Source organism: Oncorhynchus mykiss, chromosome 16, assembly GCF_057628025.1.
Source record: "Oncorhynchus mykiss isolate SJ-2025 chromosome 16, ASM5762802v1, whole genome shotgun sequence".
NCBI lineage: Eukaryota > Metazoa > Chordata > Actinopteri > Salmoniformes > Salmonidae > Oncorhynchus > Oncorhynchus mykiss.
The window spans coordinates 45,362,257-45,379,660 of record NC_143037.1 but is presented as its reverse complement, the minus strand read 5'-3'; the positions used below and the strand labels follow the sequence as shown (position 1 = coordinate 45,379,660).

Genomic DNA, 17,404 nt, shown 5'->3' with positions numbered 1-17,404 from the left:
CCTGCCGTATATTGCCTCATTTGTAATGTCAAGATGCAAGACTACAACTTATACAACTTATTAACAGCAAGTTTCCAATAGAAAACATTGCATGTTCAGCAGGGCAAGCAGGCCATTCAACCAGACTGAATTGAAGGGATAACCCACTGGGCACAGACATCAGTTTAATGTGTTGTTTGGATTTACATTTGGTTGAGTTGTCAACTAATGTGAAATGAACAAAACATTTCACCATGTCATTGGATTTAAGTTGGGTGAAAAGAAATACAAAATACCCTGACGTTGATTACGTTTTTTCAAATCCAATCAGTTTTCCACGTTGATTCAACGTCATCACATTGATTCATTTGGTTGAAATGATGTGGAAACAACGTTGATTCGTCCAGTTTTTGGGACGTCTCGGACTAGAGGTCTTCACGGGTTCAACCGAACCCGAATACCCGAGACCCGATCTGGGACCGTGTCCAAAATTCAAACTTTCCCCTCGGGTCTGTGTCGGCTTCTGTGTGATTGTCATCAGGTCTTGGGTCTATGATAGGGGCGGCAAGATGGGGCGCTACAGATGGCTAAATCAGTCTGCTAATACAGGACTACTAAAGGCCCAGTGCACAAATTTTTCAAATTTGAATTATATATTTTTTAATTCTGATTTTTCAGGGGGTGCTGCAGCACCCTCTACACTGCTACTTCCCGTGGCAATGGGGTCTATGTAACTACAGCTGATAGACCCGAGTGGACCCGACCACAGCACTGCTTAGAATATAGAACATTTATTTTATGCTAATACAAGGAATTTATTGACTTATAGAAGGCTTAGCCAACATATAAAGACCTATTCGTTAACCAGAATAACAACTTGGCTGATTTAAAAAACAATGTCACTGGGTCCAATCAGGTCTGGTCTAGATCGGGTCTAGGTCTGGTTGTTGTAGGGTCGTTCGGGTCCGGGTCTGATTGCCCTCGAGTCTGTTCGGGTCCAGGTCCAACTATTTTGACCTGCGAAGACGTCTACCTAGAACTACTGCTGATTTTTAAAACTCAGTTAATGCACAAGTTACAGTAAGGTGACCAGCAAACATTAAAACTTTGTAGCCTAAAAAAGTGATGTACTACTGTATATAGTATACATAGGCCTACTGTTTAATTTTTTTTAGCCCCTGTCCTGCAGTAATTTTTTTTCACATCCCTACAATGAAGTTCTTGTGTGCCACTGTCTGCGAGAAGCCACAGAAATGCCTTGGCGCAGGAGCCGGAGACGTCATGGATTCCTGAGTGTGGGCTTTGCAGGAAAGCCCTGAGTCTCCGAGATGGAGCCGCTCCAGGTTTCCATGGCAAAGCGCATAAACAGGAGGAAACACTGAGGGAATCCCGTTATTTTACAGCATTGGACCATTATAAACACCCAGAGCGGGGAAGGAAGCCGCTCTTGATACTCAAGTAATCCTTAGAGCAAGGAAAGAAGTTCAAACCATAACCATAGCTTGCTGGAGTCTATTTTAGCTCCATGTTTTTGAATTTATAAAGGAGTATTGGAAGTCTAATATTTCATTTTAATATTACCTTTTTTTTATGCAAGTGGGTTTCTACTGCTATTATAGCAGAATAGTTTTTCATTTTTAAATATATTTTTAAACTTTATTTTCAAATGTTTAGAGAATCTTGGAGACTGGCACAGTACCACACCATGAGGTCGATGGATCAAGGTATGGATGCCGCGTGCTGAATAATGATAATCTGGTAATTTATCAACCCTATTGATTTTCGAGTAGCTTAGTCCTAGACATGTGTTCATGTATAATTGTACATTGTATAATCCACAAAATATGATATATTGACTGTGTAGTTGTATATCGTGTGTGGCATATCTGGACTGTCAGTTAGTGGTTTGGGTATCTAACTGATGGACATGAGTTGATCAGTTTATTCCATGGTGATTCCGCTATTTGCCTACATGCCCTGGGCAGCGGCGAGGGGAACGCTAGCGCTATGTAAGGTAGGCTACGCTACTGTAGTGGTAGACTTCACGTCATTGTAGTCACATGAAAATGAGCCTTCATGTTGTAGTAGATTACATTTACATGTTTAACTATTAAAATAAAACATTCATGACTGCAAGCTATAATGAGCAGTAAGGTATCAAAATTCATATGGCTATGATAAAATATTAGCATTATGAATTGTGACTGATATGTGCACGCGCTCAGTGCGTCCTGGGGAGTTCATCTTCTATGTTGACAATACCAAGGCAAGATGTGTATGGCTATTGAACAGTTTGGTTTGGGATGATTAAGGACATGATTAAACCTGCTTAGCTGATGTTTTGGCGGTGTCGAGAGGTGGAACTGCTTTGGACGGAGCGGTCAAATCGGCGAGCAGCTGCTCGTGTAATAGCTGTCTCGAAGCCATACCCATCCCACTCGCGTTGGAAGTTCACGGCGAGAAAATGTAGGCTATATAGAAATAATGACGCTCAAATGGGAAATAATTAAATAAAACGATGTGTAGGTTTACATCTCACATCTCAGTGTTCGAACTTGTAAACAAGGCTGCATGGGATTTATCTCAAAGCTACTCCGTGCAGACATGGCAATATAATGCCGGAGCAGCTTGTGGATTTGACAGCTCTACGCAATTCCTCCTCCCACACCGTCAAAACATCAACTAAACAGATTTCGGCTAAAGCAGATCTGATTGAATCGGGCCCTTAAGGTCATCAATTATAAAAATGTGTAGGCTCTTTTCAAAAAATTACTTTTGACACATTTCTGCTATCAAGGCATTATTGTTCAGTTATTCCTGTTAGGAACAATTAGGACCCCTCCCAGACATATTTCCTACTTTTGCTGTAGGCCTAAACTTTCACAATGTACCTATTGTTGTATGGTGTTATGACAAGATGTTATTATAACGCTATAACTTTACAATGGTTGTTATAGCTGATACAGTAGGGTTTACAAATGTAATACCTACACATGGTCTTAAACTTGTTCCACTTGTTTAGACACGAAGGAGTCTAATTTTTCTGTCAATTTTTCTCTAGCCTGATCTTAGCTAGATCTGTCTGTGCTGTCTTACAATCTCATATATTCATTGTCATGCCAAAGCACAAACTGACCTGGGACCAGCAGGCTAGCTCTCTCAATTCAATGTATATCAGGGCCCGTATTCATAAAGCATCTCAGAGAAGAATCGATGTGCTAAGGATCAAATAAAATACCATTTCAATTCCCCTTGTCCTTGTAAGGGTGTATGGCGACCTGTGCGCGAGCGGTTCGCTGATGTGAACGTTGTGAACGGAGTGCCCCATGGTGGAGGTGGGATTATGGGCATGGGCAGGCATAAACTACTGACAATGAACACAATTGCATTTTATCAATGGCAATTTGAATAAACAGAGGTACCGTGAGGAGATCCTGAGGCACATTGTTATGCCATTCAACCTCCGCCATCACCTCATGTTTCAGCATGATAATGTATGGCCCCATGTTGCAAGGAGCTGTACACAATTCCTGGAAGCTGAAAATGTCCCAGTTCTTCCATGGCCTGCATACTCACCAGACATGTAACCCATTGAGCATGTTTGGGATGCTCTGGATCAACATGTGTTTTCCAGTTCCCGCCAATATCCAGTAACTTCACAAAGCCATTGAAAAGGAATGGGACAACATTCCACAGGCCACAATCAACAGCCTGATCAACTCTATGTGAAGGAGATGTGTCATGCTGCATGAGGCAAATGGTGGTCACACGTGGTTTTCAGATCCATGCCCCTACCTTTTTTTAAGGTATCTGTGACCAACAGATGCATATCTGTATTCACAGTCATGTGAAATCCATAGATTAGGGCCTAATGAATTTATTTAAATTGACGGATTTCCTCGTATGAACTGCAACTCTGTAAAATCTTTGAAATTGTTCCATGATGCGTTTATATTTTTGTTCAGTGTAGTTTATAAAGGGTTTAAAAGTAATTAATGAATGAATTAATGTATTCATTAGAACATAGACCATACCAGTAAACCCCCCAAACAATACATAAAAAAGGTCATTCATAATTATGTATAATAATGATGTATTCATTTTATGTATTGACTCATTGATACAGCATGGGTGGGTGAAAATGCTGCAATTACTGTAACTTTGAATTCAAACTGTAAAGATATTGTGCACAATAGTAGCTTACAGTATACTATAGCCTACTTGGACACACTATCTTTACAGTTTGAATTAAAAGTTATAGTAAGACACCTAGCCTATATATGTCATGCGTAATTGTTTGGTGCCAAACACCCGGGGGCAGCACCACTTCAACTGTACCACTGATGCAACTCGTCACTATGAAGTTGTGCACCTGCAACTGTTCTGTCAGTGATCATAGGGAGGCGTGATCACTCCGCGTTTGACACCTTGCATCGTATTTATTTACTTTGTGAAATAGACACCCCTTGTCTCACCATGCGGTTAAGTTTGAAACAGGAAGCTTTAGCTACTACTACGATACTGATCGTTCTTTTCAAAGCGTTTTACTGATGCATCAGGGTCGCATCATCGCTTCAAATGAGCAAGTAAATAGTCTCTCCGCCTCCAACATCGCATGGCCTTAGTGGATAAAGACAACAGCCAGCGTAATATCATTGATTCTACAAACTATATTTCCTTTCGTTTTTCTCATAACTTAACTGAGTAAATAAGACAGATGAACTCGTTTTACGACGGAAAAAACCCTAGTGATTTAGGGTTGGAAGAGGAACTGAGTCAAGTGAACTGCCAAGATGAGTTGGAGTTTGACTACCTGTTTGAATACGAACCACCTTGCGACAACTTTCCCGGGGAAGATCAAGGTTTGTCCAATGGTTTGTCAAGTCTCCCACGCGCTTTTCAACTTTTATATGCGTTATAGTACTTTAACGACAAATTACTTCTTAAACAATGTTCTGCTCTCAAAAACGTTTAATTCATTGGCGTCATTGAAAACAAATATACAGGAAGTAATTTTGACAATGTTACTTTTCTTCCACTTCTAGTTCTAGTAGTCATTACTAAACATAAATAAAAAAGTTGACAAAAATGATACGATTGATCCTGTATTTCTTATGCATGTTTGTATACATTGTATAATCACACTGTAAAATAAGATGTTGATTCATTTGTAAGGCAACCAGCTGCAACAGGATTGTGAGTTGGCTCAACATTTGGGCATATAGCTGAACCAACATACATTCTCAAATTGAATTGTATGGTCATTCTACTTAGAATTTTAGGTTGAGTGAATTCAACTTCAGAATTTTTTGGACATTATTTGCATATTTCCCAGTGTGCTTTGCCTTGTGAGTGAATTGTACTTACAACTCATGACTGTATTTGTCAGCAACAGAGATGATGGGTTTCAGTCCTTTAGCCTTCACCAAGTGAGTGTTTAAGTGAATATGTTATCTTTACAATTAAAATCTGACAATACATTGCAAATGGCCGTTCATTGAGAGCCTAGATACATCCTAACACAGTGGTCCAATACTCCTGTTTCAAGTTTCCCTACTGGTTTACAGTACTGATGTGCAGTTTGAACAATTTTGTTTTTTTAACAAATCCTTTTACTGACTCTGGATTCATGATTCAACAAATGATACAGTTGGATTCAGATCTCCATCTCAACCTAAAATAAAAGTTAAAGAATAGGATTAAGCCAGTGGCTCAGATGGAACTATCCAAGCAATAGATGCATCTTCTTTAAATGTTGCGTTGTCAACCAAACACAATTCAATATTACTTTTGTAATACAGTAAATAGCCTAAAGTTAAGGCGATTTTACAGTATTTATTTGTCTTTAAAATTAGTAACACATCCCTGGACACATTTTGAGGTTACTGTAACAATAAATGTCTTCTTATGTAATAATAGAAAGATAGCATGGAAATGTCACAGGTCTGTGGAGATCTTCACAATTGATAGAACAAGCTGAGCAGAATCTCAAATGGCATTGACAACTTGCACCATGTACTTAAATAATCAATCCAGGTAATTTGGTTGTGCTAGTAGATGAAGCACAATGATAACACATTAAGTTGTTGTAAAATAAACAAAATATCTGACATTGTATTCCCATTAAAAAAATGATCGAAAGCACAGTGATATCACATTTAGGTAACAACTAAACCAAAAATCAGACATTGATTTTCCATTGGAATTTGGTTGTGTTTTTAAATGGTTGAAAGCATAGTGATAACTCATTGGGAATTCATTAAACTTTTGACTGTCTTTTTGAGGTTGGAATCTCATTGATCAACGTATCAACCAAATATGACCCAATTCTCCACGTTGAAATGACGTGGTGTGCCCAGTGAGTAGCAATCACAAATGTACATCGTTTGAAGCACACACTCTCAGCCACGAATGACAGCTCCAATAAGGCAATTATGGCGAGCGAGAGGCTTGTAGAATCACTCAGGACCCACCGGTAGTGGTTCCTGCGTGATCTGGGAATTACTGAATCCAAAGAACTAAATGTTATTTTGACTAAACGAGTTTAAAAGATCAGAGTCAATAAAAAGAGCCAAACTTCCCATCGCTACTTTACAGGCCACATCACTTTGCAAGTCACATTATGCTGGCTTGCAAAGTGATGTATATGTTGTATTGGAATCCAGCCAGAATGAGGATATCCAACAATTCATCCCAGGTGCCTGGTGAGGGGAGGACAGCTCACAACAATGGCTGGAATATAATATCAGTTCTCAATGTTGATTAAACATCAAACAGAATTTTTTGGTTGAAATGACATGGAAACAACATTGATTCAACCAGTTTCTGCCCAGTGTGTTTGATTCCATTCAAGCCATTACTTTGAACCCAACCTCCCCAATTACGTAGCCACCATGTGTTTGACAATATCAATCACTCACAACATGTATTGAGAATGACTGGCCAGATAGGAAAGAGTTGTTAGAGGCTACATAAATCATATTAACTGTAACGGCCATCTCCGCAACGGGTGCAATAAGTCAAACCATTAACAGATTGGATTGGTTTCGAAAAATGTATGTTATTTATGTTTGTGTAGCATAAGATTAATCAACCCATCAATGTACTTGCAGAAATACAGGTATTGAAACAAACATTTCTGAAAATCAACCTGTAGTATGGCATGCTGGGAAATATGATAATAGTGGGTGTGGTTTTGAGTGGTTTTGATCAAACATGAAGTTGTAATTTTACTCAACAAGCTGGTTCAAATTCAGCCCACTTCGAGCAGTTTGTTGACTAAACAAACTTTTAACACGTTAGCTCAAATTCTTGTCCTTCTGAAGTCCACTCAACTCAAAGAAAGAATAAAGCAATTGGTTAAGTTGATTACAGTGCATTGGTAGAGCTTGTTTAAACACACTTTCCAACCACAAAACATCATGACATTTGTTTTATGTACATAATGGGTTAATGGTTACAAATAGAGGACCCTTTTGATGTGATTTGTGAATAATTTCCAAATCTAAGCCTTTTGTTTTATATAATTGTTAATCAAACTGATCTAAGGGATTGAATAAAAATGATTAACAATATGGTTATTTGAAATGGTTTTTATTAATTTTGATTAATTGATTAATTCAATAAACACAGAATTTCAATTCAGTGTGGCTCTCAACATGTGCATTGAAAACATGTACGTTTTGTAAGATATGCGATTTCGGGGGGAAAGTGAATATCTTTAGTGAGAAATGATTTTACAGACTATGGGCAATCCCTTTTATAAATAATGTATTTTGTTGTACTTTCATGTGTTTTCCTAATGATTTCTCTTCCTTGTTTCCTATCTCCTGTAGATGAGCCAAATCTCTCCTCACAGAGAGTCAGCCCTCCATCTGGTCTGGCCTACATCCAGGAGGAGGCTTCCCCCTACAGCATTAAGTGTAGTGAGCACAACCCAGAGAGCCTCTCTGGCTATGAGCACCTGGAAGCCAAAAACTACCTGGACCACTCCAGGCTTGGGGGCATTGCCCTGAGCCCCAGGATCGAGATCACACCGTCACGTGAGCACTACAGCGATGGACGAGATTCCCTGCAGAACCACACTCTGAACATCAGCCCCCGTCCCACCCTGACCGTCCCGGGCCACGAAAGCCTGGCCTACCGTGAGCCCCAGTGCTTGAGCCCAGCCTCCAGCAACTCCTCCACCAGCTGGCACTCGGAGAGCTACTCCCCCTGGGCCTCTCCCTGCGTGTCCCCTAGTAGTGGCCAGACCGGGGCTGGGGACCTCTGGCCCCGCTTCCAGAACATCCACACCGGCTCCCCCCGCACCTCCCCAGGCACCTCCCCCCGCACAGAGGAGGGCTGCATCGCCCCCCGCTCGCCCTCCCCATCCCTCAGGCCAGGATCCCGCTCCGCTTCCCCACAGGGCAAACGCACCTACGACATGTACAGGAACACCAGCCTGATCAACGGGATCCCTTCCAACAGTCCTTCCCCCCATAGGGGCCACGAGGAGCATCCCCAAAAGAACGCAGGGGCCCACTACGGGACCTCCAACAGTCTGGCTGAGGCCATGAACGGCTATGGCACTGTCCAGCCTGGTCTAGTCCCCACCAAGATAGTGAAGACAGCCAACCAGGCATATGCCTTCTACCCAGAGAACCACAGGGAGGTCAACTACCTGGTGTCCTGTGAGCAGGATGTTAAGAATAAAACTGGGGCTGAATCCTTCTTTGTGATCCCTCCCATCTGGACCAAGCAGATGGTCCCCAACCTCTGCAGGTGAATGGTGTAGGAAGCCTGTATAGGTGCATCGTGTAGTTTTATTATGAATCTGATTTAGTTGTTAATTTGTATGTTTGTATGACCAAGCTTTCATTGCTCATTAGGAACCACAATTTAGCGTGCCTAGTCATTGCACAAGACAAATTAATACTTTTCCCCCATGTCTTATTTCCTTTAGCATCCCATTGTCTTCTCTGCCCCCTCTGGAATGGCCTGTCCCCAGCCGTACAGACCAGTACAAGCTCCACGTTGACGTGCAGCCCAAGCCCCACCACCGAGCCCACTATGAGACAGAGGGGAGCAGGGGCGCGGTCAAAGCCCCCACTGGTGGTCATCCTGTTGTCCAGGTACGCTGCATCCCACTGGGCACAGACTTCAATTCAACGTCTGTTCCACTTTGGTTCAATGTCATTTCATTGAAATGACATGCAAACAATGTTGATTTAATCAGTGTGTCCCCAGTGGAATGGCTCTGTATCACTGTTAGAAAATAAGTTGATTTATGGAAGTCTTTTTTGGTTCTTGATAGAATCTTTTCACTCAATGAAGCACCCTCAAATAACCTTTTTAAGAACCCTTTGGTGAAAGGAATCTACCTTGAACCAAAAAGGATAATACATTTCCTGGAACCAAAAGAGTTATCCTACAGGTTCTAGGTAGCCCCCTTTAGTGTAGGACAGCCCTAATAGGAAGGCCTGTTGTGTGTAATGGTATTTTCTAGTCAGTACATAGCTATGCTACTACTGTCCCAGGGCCTGGCTTAGGAAAATTACTACTGTGTGTTACTGTGTACGTTCTACAGTATATGTTATTTACCTCATCCTTTCTCTATCTCTCCCTTTCTCTCTATATACCTCCCTTTCTCTATCTTTCCCTTTCTATCTCTCCCTGTCTCTCTCCTTCTAACTTTCTCTTCTTCCTAGCAGCCTGCTACACTCACTGAAATGAGTTATAATGTGCACTGATATCTTACGCATGTCAGCTACTGTTTCATCAAGTCAACTCCCAGCCATTATTACAGTAAACACCTTGCAGATTATTGTTTTTGTCTTCATTTACTATGAGCAACAGCTTTTGTGTTAATTGTTTCAAACCAAAGTGTCATGAGAACACTTGTCTTCTTGCAGAAAATACACTGCTGCTTTGCCTCTCACGGACCAATGTTTTAACCACAAGCAGTTGTTTTGGCCCATTTACACACAGGTCACATTACCCCCAGTGTACTCTGGAGACAGGAGTGGTGAACTTAAGTTCAGGCATACTCATATGAAAAAAAAAGTTATGTTTTGCTATATAGAGCTAGTATCACTTTTTTACATGTTCAATCTAAGCTGAACATAACAGAAGGCATTTCCACGTCGTCCATATATTTAGGAAAGAAGTAGGAAATAGAACTTTCAGTTCATATTTTAATGTTTCCAAGGCAACATCTGGAAAGCTTACTTGTTGTTGTTGATTGCCAGAACCTGGCCAGGTGGAAATTAAGCATTTCTCACTTTCCATTTTCTCTGGCTCTCTTTGAGGTCAGTGAGCTGTGCCTGGTGTCGTCTGATCACGTGGCTGGCTAGGCGCGGCCAAACTACTCCCTCTCAGTCCCAGACTCTGAACTCCCTCCACTTTAATTTTCCTAGTCCCACTCGCTCTGACTCACTCACTGCAACCATAGCAACCAGCTTCTCAGATGGCCTGTTCTCAGATAGAATTCCTCTATTTTACTCATTGTGTCAGACTCAACTACCTGTGTTCAAGACCACTCATGTCACTATAGTTTTTGCTTACATTGAGCAGTTGTAAGGAGGTTCACCAGTGAAAAAGCTCTACAACAGTGAATGTGAATATTGTAATTCTCACTTGACTTTAAAGAGGAAACTATGCTGTAGGCTACTCAGGTTCCTGGGATGTGCCTCTTTCTCTCGGTCAGCCCCCCCATGCCTGTTTCTCTGCTGTCTGTGTCTGTCTGTCTGTCTGTCTGTCTCTCTCGCTCTCTGTCTCTCTCTCTGTCTGTCTCTCTCTCTGTCTCCCTGTCTTTCTGTCTCTCTGTCTCTCTGTCTCTCTGTATGTCTGAGCAACAAGGAAATTAGATGAGATGTGATCTCTGCCATGCCTCTTTCAGCCAAACTCTGCCCCCTCACTATACTCTTCTCACCTGTCGTAAAATACACACACACACACACACACACACACACACACACACACACACACACACACACACACACACACACACACACACACACACAGAGAGAGAAAGACAGATTAGTGGAGAGACCAGAGACTACCTCGGAAGGAAGCATGCAAAAACCACAATGTGTGAACTTGCAACTAAAATTATCTTTCTGAAAAATCATGAGCTTGAAAATGTGTGTGTGTGTGAGACAGAGAGACAGACGGGGTTTTAGTGATGAGTTAAGGGGACTATGTAAAGTGTAGACGTCTGACAAGGTTGCAAGCATATTTTGATTATTTATCTGAATATTGGCAACAACTAGGCCTACAGCTACTTTGCAATTGTATGCAATGATTTTGATAAATATTTGTGATTAGGCGTTTTACATCATGTTATAAACATGTATTTACTATGTGGCCACCTCCAATTCTCCAAACCATTCCACTGTAGAAGTACTGGAATTAATGTAGACCTAGTCTTTATTTTGTCTTGAAAGTATCCGTGGCACATGTGGCTAAACTAAGGCAGTCATATTCTAATAAGCATGCCAATGAATGATATTGATTCCTATGGAGCTCCTTTGAATTCCAAAGACAGCTACTTTAGAACAAAGAGCTGCTAGCTGATATTCAAGGTTGAGGATACTAATGTTTCCAGCAGTGAGTATTTCTGCTGAGCCAACATCTAAGTAATTTAGCAGACACTCTTATCCAAAACAACTTAGAGTAGTGAGTGCATACATTTCTATATATTTTTTGCACTGGTCTCACATTGTAATCGAACCAACAACCCTGGCATTGCAAGCGCCATGCTCTACCAACTGAGCAACATGTGACCCCACCAGGCTACCCTACCAGGGGGTTAGCTTTATGTTCATCCAAAACTGTTAGCAGAAAACTGTCAAAGAAGATGTAGTTATAGAGTCATTCACCCTCAAAAAGCACAAGAAAGTGGATTTCAACACCCACCATCTCAGATTGTTCTGAAATGGTTTTGTTTCTGTAGTTAGAAAAAAATAATATGAGCATCACTGCAACATTATTTTGGTGAAAAACATTTTAACTAATTGATTGCCCCCACATTGTAAATTTAAATGTATGACATTCATGAAATATTTAATAAATATAGTACCCAATATCCAATTTTTACCAAACCTCTTCTTAACAATGATTGAGGAATCCAAATAAATGGTCAAAAGCCACCCATGGACCCCCCCAATTCCCACACCAAGTAGTATGAAGCTGTGGTTTGGAGTACAGTTGAATCATACTATGTTATGTATTCTCAGTGAATTTGGTGGGGATTTTTCACCTGTTCAGAGAAATTAGCCATTGAAGTAGCTTGCATTTCCCCCCATAAATTAGTGTGAAAGTTCCAGATTTTGCCACTATTCCTGCTACTGCCAACCTATTATCCCTTTTGCTGATCTCTTGTGTTTATTAAATGGCTCACAACAATGGTTTGTAGAAAACCAATAGCTTTTGTTCAAGATGAAAATGAATTGTGTCCTCACAAGTCAAGCCAGTCCTCCATGAAAGCAATCAAATGTGTCCTTCTCTTAGCAACGAATGCCTCATCCAACTCTCCTAAAAGGTCCAACAATTCATGGAGGTCTGGCATAAATTGTGAAGATGACCACACCATTTACAGTGCCTTGCGAAAGTATTCGCCCCCCTTGAACTTTGCGACCTTTTGCCACATTTCAGGCTTCAGACATAAAGATATAAAACTGTATTTTTTTGTGAAGAATCAACAACAAGTGGGACACAATCATGAAGTGGAACGACATTTATTAGATATTTCAAACTTTTTTAACAAATCAAAAACGGAAAAATTGGGCGTGCAAAATTATTCAGCCCCCTTAAGTTAATACTTTGTAGCGCCACCTTTTGCTGCGATTACAGCTGTAAGTCGCTTGGGGTATGTCTCTATCAGTTTTGCACATCGAGAGACTGCAATTTTTTCCCATTCCTCCTTGCAAAACAGCTCGAGCTCAGTGAGGTTGGATGGAGAGCATTTGTGAACAGCAGTTTTCAGTTCTTTCCACAGATTCTCGATTGGATTCAGGTCTGGACTTTGACTTGGCCATTCTAACACCTGGATATGTTTATTTTTGAACCATTCCATTGTAGATTTTGCTTTATGTTTTGGATCATTGTCTTGTTGGAAGACAAATCTCCGTCCCAGTCTCAGGTCTTTTGCAGACTCCATCAGGTTTTCTTCCAGAATGGTCCTGTATTTGGCTCCACCCATCTTCCCATCAATTTTAACCATCTTCCCTGTCCCTGCTGAAGAAAAGCAGGCCCAAACCATGTTTGACAGTGGGGATGGTGTGTTCAGCTGTGTTGCTTTTACGCCAAACATAACGTTTTGCATTGTTGCCAAAAAGTTCAATTTTGGTTTCATCTGACCAGAGCACCTTCTTCCACATGTTTGGTGTGTCTCCCAGGTGGCTTGTGGCAAACTTTAAACAACACTTTTTATGGATATCTTTAAGAAATGGCTTTCTTCTTGCCACTCTTCCATAAAGGCCAGATTTGTGCAATATACGACTGATTGTTGTCCTATGGACAGAGTCTCCCACCTCAGCTGTAGATCTCTGCAGTTCATCCAGAGTGATCATGGGCCTCTTGGCTGCATCTCTGATCAGTCTTCTCCTTGTATGAGCTGAAAGTTTAGAGGGACGGCCAGGTCTTGGTAGATTTGCAGTGGTCTGATACTCCTTCCATTTCAATATTATCGCTTGCACAGTGCTCCTTGGGATGTTTAAAGCTTGGGAAATCTTTTTGTATCCAAATCCGGCTTTAAACTTCTTCACAACAGTATCTCGGACCTGCCTGGTGTGTTCCTTGTTCTTCATGATGCTCTCTGCGCTTTTAGCGGACCTCTGAGACTATCACAGTGCAGGTGCATTTATACGGAGACTTGATTACACACAGGTGGATTGTATTTATCATCATTAGTCATTTAGGTCAACATTGGATCATTCAGAGATCCTCACTGAATTTCTGGAGAGAGTTTGCTGCACTGAAGGTAAAGGGGCTGAATAATTTTGCACGCCCAATCTTTCAGTTTTTGATTTGTTACAACAGTTTGAAATATCCAATAAATGTCGTTCCACTTCATGATTGTGTCCCACTTGTTGTTGATTCTTCGCAAAAAAATACAGTTTTATATCTTTATGTTTGAAGCCTGAAATGTGGCAAAAGGTCGCAAAGTTCAAGGGGGCCGAATATTTTCGCAAGGCACTGTATTTACATCATGAGCAAAAGCTATTGGTTTTCTACTCAAGGTTGCAACATAAATGATGTGACCCATTTAGTAAACACAATAAACCAGCAACATTTGATAAAATGGTGTGGCAGTAGAAGGAACAACATAATCTATTGGGCAAAACCTGGCATTTTTACTCATTTATCGGGAAATATGCGAGCTACTTCAATGGCTAATTTCTCTGAACAGGGGGAAAAAAACATCCACAAATTCACTGAGAATACATTACATAGTATGAATAAACAATACTCCAATCCGCGGCTTCATACTACTTGCTAAAACCATAAAGAACTGATATTGGACATTTGGGTGGGCTTAGAGTGTTGTTTGGGGGGGGGGGGGGGGGGGGGGGGATCCATGGGTGACTTGACCATTTATTTGGATTCCTCAGGTCTTGATAATTGTTAAGAAGAGGTTTGGTTCAAATCGGATGTTGGGTTTTATGTTTATTGAATAGTAGTTGAATCCTATAAATTAACATTTCAACAAAATAATGTTGCAGGAATGCTTATGTTATTTATTTTTTAACTACAGAAACCATTTCAGAAGCATCTGAGATGGTGGGTGTCATAGCTTGCTGAAATTAAATTGAATGACCATATAGGCAAATAATGAGAAATTATTAGGGGGGGCAGAACAGGCAGAATAGGAACTTGAAAAACTACCCATTATGAAAAGTGTGAACATCTTGACTTCATGTAAAAAAATATATTTATTAGAGTTTCTTCCAGTTGCATGGCTACAGGGGAAAGGAGCCACTGGGCCTGCAGATCTTCATCGGGACTGCAGATGAGAGGATCCTGAAGCCCCACGCTTTCTACCAGGTTCACCGCATCACGGGCAAGACGGTTACCACCACCAGCTACGAGAAGATCATCAACTCCACCAAAGTCCTGGAGATCCCTCTGGAGCCCAAGAACGACATGAAAGCAATGTGAGAGAAGTTAGAGTAGTGATTCATGTCAAACACCACCCATACAAAGCAGTGTCCTTTGAAGACTGGTTCAAACAGTATTTGTTTTCTTTCAAACTCGTTGAGCCTGTTTACTGAGCCTGTCTCCAATGCCACCAGATAAGCGGGAAAATTTTAAACTGATGGGAATATTCCATTGGTTCCAGGCATGCTCTTTTTCTCTCCCCAATTTTGTGGTATCCAATTGATAGTTAAAGTCTTGTCTCATCGCTGCAACTCCCGTAAGGACTCAGGAGAGGCGAAGGTCGAGAGCTGTGCATCCTCCGAAACACAACCAAGCCGCACTGCTTTTTGACACAATGCCCACTTAATCCGGAAGCCAGCATCACCAATGTTTCGGAGGAAACACCGTACACCTGGCTATGTCAGCATGCACTGCTCCCAGTCTGCCACAGGAGTCGCTAGTGCACGTTGGGACAAGGACATCCCTGCCGGCCAAACCCTCCCCTAACCCGGACGACACTGGGCCAACTGTGCACCGCACCAGGCTGCGACAGAGCCTGGTTGCACAGCTAGCACTGCGATGCAGTGCCTTAGACCACCGTACCACTTGGGAGGCTGTGCCAGACATGCTCAATCAAGTTTTTGAAATAAAACTCATACTAATTGAACCTAGATCTGATCTCATTAACCATATCAGTTGTGATCATAATGCAACACATGGGTATCTGTACAGGGCTTACAGTAGTTAATCCTCCTATCTCACAGAATCGACTGTGCTGGGATCCTGAAGCTCAGGAATGCTGATATTGAGCTGAGGAAGGGCGAGACGGACATCGGACGAAAGAACACTCGTGTGCGTCTAGTGTTTCGTGTGCATGTACCCCAACCTAATGGGCAACACATCTCACTGCAAACCGCCTCCCATCCTATTGAGTGCTGTAAGTACATTCATAGTTATTCATAGTTATTTATTTAAAATGTATTTAACCAGGTCCCATTGAGGCCAGAATACCTATTTTCAAAGGCAGACATATTACCCGTGCTCTTTAGTGTGATAAGCATATAGTCTGTGGTTCTATGTGGTCTTTCCCTTCTATAGCCTTCTATTGATGTGCTATAATTAATTCAATAAGGCCTGAGGGGGTATGGTATAGTGGCCATACCACAAACCCATGTGGTGCCTTATTGCCATTATAAACTGGATACCAACCTAAATAGATCAGTAAACAAGTATTTTAGCTTCATACCCATAATATAATGTCGGATATACACATAGCTGAAATGCTGTTTCAGGCAATCAGCATCCAGGACCCAAAGTACCTGATTTATAATGTGATTTGGGTTTAACATGTGGTTATAGTGTATTTTGATGTTACACAATGCAGTACATTTCCGTGTATGTTTCCTCTTCCCTGTTTTCATTGCACTGATGTTAACCAGAGGGAACACACATAATGAATAAACATGGCTAAAACTCAGAGTAGAGCTGATAGTCCAGGCACATGGATGTACAAAGACTGTTTTATGATTAGGCTAGCAGCTCTCAAACCTCAACTCTTTTAGGTGTGTGTTTGTTGTGTGTGTGTTTATGCGAGTGTGTGTGTTTGTGTGCTTGTGTGTCTGAATCCTAGTTAAAAGCAAAACATTACTTACGTGTAGGCTAACATGTCCAGGGAACATGAAGTCCATGTACCAGTGTATGCTATGCCAGTGACGTGCGTAGAGTTTGGTGGCTTTGTAGGCACTGGTTATCAAAGCCAGATTTACTCGCAAATAAACAATGAAGCCCAAGTTCACCATACAACAGATCGCTCCAAAAACCAGAGTAACATAGGCTATTAACCAAAATTTTCATGAAATGGCAGGATATTTAAAATGATCTGACAAAATAACACACTGCTTAACTCAGCTCAGCCATATACCAATGTAGCATCTACATTTACAACTAAAATGTGGCACCTTTTCACAATTCTTCCAATGCACGGTGTGTAAAAACACACACACACATAATAATATTATGATGTGAACTATAATTACACACACGTACAGTGCATTAGGAAAGTATTCAGACCCCTTGACTTTTTTGACATTTTGTTACGTTACATTCTTATTTTAAAATGGAATAAATATTTTTTCCCCTCATGAATCTGCACACTAGACCCCATAATAACAAAGCAAAAACAGGTTTTTAGACATATTTATTACAAAATAACTGAAAATATTACAAAATAACTTAAATATCACATTTACATAAGTATTCAGACCCTTTACTCAGTACTTTGTTGAAGCACCTTTGGCAGTGATTA

General features: G+C 41.1%; 1 protein-coding gene across 5 annotated transcripts in view; it reads left to right on the top strand.

The window, feature by feature from the left end:
- The first annotated feature begins 1,404 nt into the window (after nucleotides 1-1,404).
- Nucleotides 1,405-17,404, top strand: part of LOC110492056 (nuclear factor of activated T-cells, cytoplasmic 2) — a 53,376-nt gene continuing 37,376 nt past the window's right edge. For 2 of the 5 annotated variants that reach the window (XM_090202886.1, XM_090202885.1), the window contains exons 1-5: nucleotides 1,405-1,703; nucleotides 7,815-8,742; nucleotides 8,924-9,092; nucleotides 14,914-15,116; nucleotides 15,864-16,036. In XM_090202886.1, the coding sequence (XP_090059012.1) occupies nucleotides 1,646-1,703; nucleotides 7,815-8,742; nucleotides 8,924-9,092; nucleotides 14,914-15,116; nucleotides 15,864-16,036 (1,531 nt within the window). In that variant the 5' untranslated portion in view covers nucleotides 1,405-1,645. Of the gene's footprint in view, nucleotides 1,738-4,304; nucleotides 4,842-7,814; nucleotides 8,743-8,923; nucleotides 9,093-14,913; nucleotides 15,117-15,863; nucleotides 16,037-17,404 lie in introns of those variants that run through there. The other 3 variants (XM_021566034.3, XM_021566033.3, XM_090202887.1) reach the window with 2 other exon arrangements.